General features: G+C 29.5%; 1 protein-coding gene and 3 non-coding genes across 4 annotated transcripts in view; all 4 read left to right on the top strand.

Moving 5' to 3' along the window:
- The window catches only part of LOC101494798 (peroxisome biogenesis factor 10), a 9,755-nt gene extending 7,936 nt beyond the window's left edge, over positions 1–1,819 (top strand). Inside the window, exons 10-11 of the mRNA XM_004498799.4 lie at positions 1,220–1,311; positions 1,400–1,819. Coding sequence (XP_004498856.1) covers positions 1,220–1,311; positions 1,400–1,502 — 195 coding nt within the window. The 3' untranslated portion in view covers positions 1,503–1,819. The remainder of the gene's footprint in view (positions 1–1,219; positions 1,312–1,399) is intronic.
- Positions 1,820–4,424: 2,605 nt separating this feature from the next.
- Positions 4,425–4,520, top strand: LOC113786409 (small nucleolar RNA Z103). The gene has a single exon (XR_003472692.1). It is a non-coding gene; the product is annotated as a small nucleolar RNA Z103 (small nucleolar RNA).
- A 166-nt stretch (positions 4,521–4,686) lies between these two features.
- Positions 4,687–4,783, top strand: LOC113786408 (small nucleolar RNA Z103). The gene has a single exon (XR_003472691.1). It is a non-coding gene; the product is annotated as a small nucleolar RNA Z103 (small nucleolar RNA).
- Positions 4,784–4,877: 94 nt separating this feature from the next.
- Positions 4,878–4,992, top strand: LOC113786420 (small nucleolar RNA snoR98). The gene has a single exon (XR_003472703.1). It is a non-coding gene; the product is annotated as a small nucleolar RNA snoR98 (small nucleolar RNA).
- The last annotated feature ends 1,426 nt before the right edge of the window (positions 4,993–6,418 follow it).

Here is a 6,418-nt window from a genome sequence, read left to right as displayed (position 1 = left end):
ATTGTGATACGAATCTTGAAATACATTAAAGGTGCTCCAGGAAAAGGTCTAATTTATGAAAACAGAGGACATACTCAGATAGTTGGTTATTCAGATGCCGATTGGGCAGGCTCACCCATTGATAGGCGATCCACTTCTGGGTATTGTGTACTTGTTGGAGGAAACTTAATATCTTGGAAGAGTAAGAAACAAAGTGTAGTTGCAAGATCTAGCACTGAAGCTGAATACAGGGCTATGGCATTAGTGACTTGTGAGCTCATTTGGTTGAAACAGTTACTCAAAGAGCTTCAATTTGAAGAGGCAACACAAATGACATTAATATGTGATAATCAAGCAGCATTGCACATTGCCTCTAATCCAGTTTTTCATGAGAGGACCAAGCATATTGAGATAGATTGTCACTTTGTAAGGGAGAAGATCGAATCAGGCGACATCACCACTAGTTTTGTTAATTCCAATGATCAATTGGCAGATGTATTCACTAAGTCTCTGAGAGGTCCTCGAATCAGTTATATATGTAACAAGCTTGGTGCATATGATTTATATGCTCCAGCTTGAGGGGGAGTGTTGAAAATATATTTATATTTATTACATATCATGTAAATAGGGATAATATCTCCCATATTTATTTTTGTATTTATTGCCTTGAGCCTATATAAAACAGACTCCGTTGTGTAGTTCAGACACACGGTTTCACCATATGTCTCTCTCATTTTCTCTTATTCAACAACAAAAATCATTTTTGTTTTTATTATTTAAGTAATTAGAAGTCTATGGAATGCTTCTAAATATTGTATTAAACGTTCTTTAACTAGTAGTCTTAGGACACTCATTAGCAAACCGATAAGAAGGATGAGGATAACAAAATATAATATATTGCTTGATTAAATAGATATGTTTCTTGCTCTTTTGTTTGCTGGTGAGTTTCCCCCCCTCTTGTCTGTAACTTGTATGGGCCTCCTATATAAGCAAGTATTGGTGCTTTGGCTCTGTTCCATATCTTCCCACTTTGGGTGCTGTTGATAAAGAACATAACATACATGATGTATATTTGTTTCCCTGATCTGAAGAGCTTCACAGTAAGCTGATCTAATTGAGAAAGAGTATACTATAGTATTATCAAATAAAAAGCCTTAAGAGAATAGCTGGGTCCAATTATCCATTGTGTCATCTTAGTTGCACTAATTGTGTTTTGATGAATCATTTTTCTTTTTTGCAGCATAATGCAACTAGTGGGGCTAGCAAATGCACGCTTTGCCTGAGTAATCGTCAACACCCAACAGCTACTTCCTGTGGCCATGTATTTTGCTGGTATTGTCTTCATGCACTGTTACTGCTTTTTCATGTTCCCCCGCTTGTTTATCTGTTTCTCATCTTCTGTTTCATGGGATCCATGTAGGAATTGTATTACAGAATGGTGCAACGAAAAGCCAGAGTGCCCTCTTTGCCGCACCCCTTTAACACACTCAAGTCTAGTTTGTGTGTATCATTCGGACTTCTAGAATCTGCTTCTTGGCAGCTGTAGTCTTTTGTACATGGGAAGAAGATGGCATGAAAGGCAATATTTTATTGGTTTTGAGGATTTTATCATATGAACATTTAAACCAATTTAATTTTATATTAGAATATAACAAAATTCTTATTTTAGCAATCAATTTTGCTCTACTATCATTAGAGGCTAATGCATCATTAGTTATTTATCTCCTAAATTGGTGGTGCTAGTACTCTTGCGGTGCCAAAATATAACCAAAATATGTACCAAAAAAATTTATATATGTAGTCTAAATTTTAATAAAATACTTGAACTTTCTTTGATCAATTTTTGTGAGTTTGGATATTTTAAATCTAAATTTGTCTCAATTGTTGTTCATCATTTTTATTTTTATTTCTATTTTTTTTTTTTTTTTAATTTATTTTCGTTGGATTGAAAGTATATATCGAATAGATCGTGTAAAATTTTACTTAAATTTAAAATTATTTGATATGTTAATGAAACCCATGAAAATTAACGGTGTTCAATAAAAATGTATAAGACATTCGTAATTTTGATATATTTCTATAATATATCAAATGATTTTAAATTTTGTACAAAACTTACATGCATAGTCTATACAATATAAGTTTTCGATCCAACAAAAATATTAAAAAAAATCAAGTTAAAAGAAATAGAGATTATTGACAGAGGTTTAGATAGAGTGGATCTATACTCAATTTATATTTATATTTTGAGACGAAGTAATATGACGGTAAAATTATTGTATGTCTTCGGTGTTGAACACAAATATTGGCACATGCATACTCTTTGTGACATAAATTATTATGCCAACAAAATTTTATAATTAGAATGTTTGTCATTAATATATTAGTTATAAAAATATCTTTCACGAATCATCAATTAATTAAAAGAGAAAATATGTTTGATTGGCAATATTTTTCTTTAATGTCTTCTACATAAATATTTGAAGACTTTTGTACACTAATTATAATTTTATGTACGAATTACATACGCAAGATAAATATTTTTCATTATTCAATTATTTTAAATATTGTTTTTCACAAATCAATTACTTAAAACAAAAGTACAGTCCTCTTTTAAATATCTCTTACATAACAATTTGAAGAAAATTATAATACAGTAGTTATAGTTATCTGTATAAATTATACACAAGATAAATATTTATTATTGATTAATTAATTAAAAGATATCTTTTTATAAATTAATTAATTAAAAGAGAAATATATATTCCATTGGTAATATGTCTCTTGATTATCTTTTAAATAAAATTATGAAAAATAAATTTCTCAAGATGAGCTGTGATTAGAATCAGTTCCTCTTTTTGGGTTCTTCTTTCTGATTAGGCCCATTTTTATTTTGAAAATGATTTGGCCCATTTTCCATAGGGTCACCGCCAATTAATACCTATTGAAAATGTTCATATATTCCTAGGGTTTACAATCACCCCTATAAATTCCTCGAATCTTTCTCACATCACCACTACTGTCTGTAACTGTAACCAGTTTAGGGTTTCCTCTGACTTTTCAATTTTGTATGTTAAAGCATTACTCTATTGATTGGGCACTGTCTAGTTTATTTTCCTCGATATAAATCCTAATAATTAGGGTTCATCTCAAAATTTTCATCCACAAGCTTTTTCTATATCATTTTGTTTATTTAATTTGTCGAATTGGTACAAAACTTGAAAAAAGTCATCTTTACAGCGAGTTAGTTATTCATAGATGATTTTCTCGTGTCGAATGGTGACAAGATTGTCTTTGCATTCATCGATGCCATCTTATATTGCCGAGGAATGAAATCAATTTCCATTTTCTTGAGTAATTTGGTGTCAATGGTACATTTTTCACATTTCCATCTTCTTTATAGTTTACACTTTTTATAGTTTTATGAACATAATTTAGTGAGTAGAGTAGTTTATGATCAATGTTTGTTTGATGAATGTATCTGTGGTGCGTGTGATTTACTTTTAACTTGTTTCTTGTGCTGTTGTTTATACAAATTTCTATTTAAAAGTTAAGGGATTGGTCTGAAAGTTTTGGGTGTTGAAAGATAATAATTTTAGGGTAGCTGTTGTGAAAATATATTGATATTTGTATGTTTGCATTTGTTCAGTTGTAAAACAAACTGTGACTTTAATTTGAACAATTAGCATTACAATCTTCCTATTGCTGTATTGATTAGCTTTCAGGAGCTCATTATAAAAATGCTCAAAATAAATATTTCTTGGAATTAGTTAGGCTTCTTGTGCTTTTTATAAATGTGCTTGGAGTTTGGATTATTCCTACATTTGTGTTCATGTTTTGTCTATAAGTAATTGTTTTTAAGTTTGATTTTCCATTTACATCCATGAATTAAATTTGACAATGTTGCATTTTAATTGTTGTGTTTTTTTCATTTTACTGGTTAAGTGTCTCTGATGTATGTACTGGTTAAGTGTATAACCATTCCATGGTTAATTATGTTAAGGTGTTAACCATAACTTGTGGACATCTATGAAATGTGTCAAGTAACCAAGTCTATGTTGCAGTGGCATTTTTTAAGTGATTGGTTGGTCATGGACGATTGAGCTTTTGACATAGGAGCATTATTGTTTTCCTCTGGCTATATTCATTAGCCTTGAGGGGTTCATTATTGTAATGCTAAAATTGATTTTTTTAGGAATTAGTTAGGCTTCTGGTGCTGTTCTTAAATGTGCTTGGAGTTTGGATTATTCCTACATCTTATATAAATGTCTCTTGCCAACTTTTTTCCTTCATCACGTATGGTCTAAGTAAATCATATATTTAGTAGTGTTGGTTTCTCTAATGAGACAACTGGTTAATTTTGTGTATGTTTAATGTATTTTGAAGACATATTCATCCTCTCTATGATATTCATGATAGTGTCTATTAGTATGTTTCATTGTAATGTGGAATTGATGATTATTTCCCCAGATGATCGAATCTGAACATACTGTGCGAATTTTTTTCTCTTTAGAGAAATCAAGCCTAATAATCTGATCCATATTTTCATTCTTAAAATGTGTTCCATGTTTATATTTTCATTGTGAATATACATTCATCTGCTCTTAGACAACTGGTTAATTTTGTGTATGTTTAATGTATTTTGAAGACATATTCATCCTCTCTATGATATTCATGATAGTGTCTATTAGTATGTTTCATTGTAATGTGGAATTGATGATTATTTCCCCAGATGATCGAATCTGAACATACTGTGCGAATTTTGTTTCTCTTTTGAGAAATCAAGCCAAATAATCTGATCCATATTTGCATGTACAAAATGGTTATGGTTATGTTTTGTATTTATCCTTATAATTCATATTGGAGAATTAAGCAAAGGGGTATTATGCTATATTTTAGCAATGACTCTACCCTATTGCTTTTTGAATGTGTTCTCCAGATATTAAATAACAGATGTTTAATGCTTGCACTACTTTCTATGTGGATAGCAAGTTTGGCTTGTCTTTTACATTTATCACATGCCATCATTCTCAATTCAAATAAAACTAAATCATTGACCAAATTGAATAAATTTATATTCTAAATTTTGTAAAAAATAAAATTGAATTTATTAATGTAACCCTGAACAAGTTTTTTTCCCTTATGCATATTTTTCCCTTCAGGAGTGCTGATTTTCTTTAATTATGGGTCTACTTTTCCATTGAACTAACGGTTTTCCAATCTTGAATGCCCGATTTGTGATTAAGAAAAATAAATCACTTACATAAATTTAAATTAAAGAAATCACACTATAAATTTGCTTAAGTAATTGAACAAATAAAAAAAATAAGATTACCACCCTTCATATATAAATTTATATATTCTACTAAAAATAAGAGTAAAAAATTCTTGGCTCCTAATACTTGTTAATCATTCCAACCCTTTTTTTAATTGTTGACAAAATTCATCAATGCAAGCTCGTTCTCCCAAGTTTCAACCGTTTGATCAGCCTATGGTTTATTTGTAATCAATTGAAAGACTGAATATACTAAAGAGTGAGTATATTATTAATATATAGGTTAAAAAATAATATTGGTTTTCTCTTTTCAGTGAATTTGTAATTTTAGCTTCTATTGTTATTCAATTTTTGTCTTCTATTTTCAGAAAAATTAGGGAATGCAAAATCTATTATTAATTAAAGTAATTTTATGTTATTAAAAAATAAAAAATTGCGACAGATTAGCAATATTTGGAAAAAGTTATTTTAATTTTAAAGAAAAAAAAAGTAATATAAAATATAATAATTTATTAGTAGATAAGTATCTTTTTTAGAGTGTTGTGACCTAATATTGATGATGGACCCTAATTACAGAGCTAAAGCCTAGCCCAACTCCCCACACCCACGCATGGGCTCTCTTTGTGACTACTGACTACTATAAGACGACAATGGACATTGAATACGTTTGACATATTTCTTTTTTGTTATTTAAAAAGTAAGCAAGCATGCCATTATTTGATATTATTTTTATTGATAAATAATAAATCGTTTTTCAAGGGCAGACAGCTGAATTCCAACATACATTCTATGAACAACACTCGTTGACTTGCTGTCACCTGGATTTGGATTATGCTTGCCAAACAACTTAGAGGAAGATGATTATGACAGGACTAAAGTTTTATTTATAATGTTTTATTTTAATTAATTTTTCTCTCTAGTGTTTTACACTCACTACTTTATCAATTATTGAAATAAATTATCTTATTGCGCTTTATATTTATTTTCTTATCCATGATTGAAACAATTTATTTATAAATTCTTATAGATGAATGCTTAATTATACTCTTTATCCAAATATTTCTAACTGCTATTTTTTTGTTTTGTTGTTGACGAATCTCTAGCTAATATTTTAAGAAAAATGTTGTTCATTTTTGCATGAGTATCAAGTCCAATTAAACACAC

Source organism: Cicer arietinum, chromosome 4 (genome assembly GCF_000331145.2).
Source record: "Cicer arietinum cultivar CDC Frontier isolate Library 1 chromosome 4, Cicar.CDCFrontier_v2.0, whole genome shotgun sequence".
Lineage (NCBI taxonomy): Eukaryota > Viridiplantae > Streptophyta > Magnoliopsida > Fabales > Fabaceae > Cicer > Cicer arietinum.
Note: the sequence above shows the minus strand (reverse complement) of the source record. Positions and strands in the feature narration are given on the sequence as shown.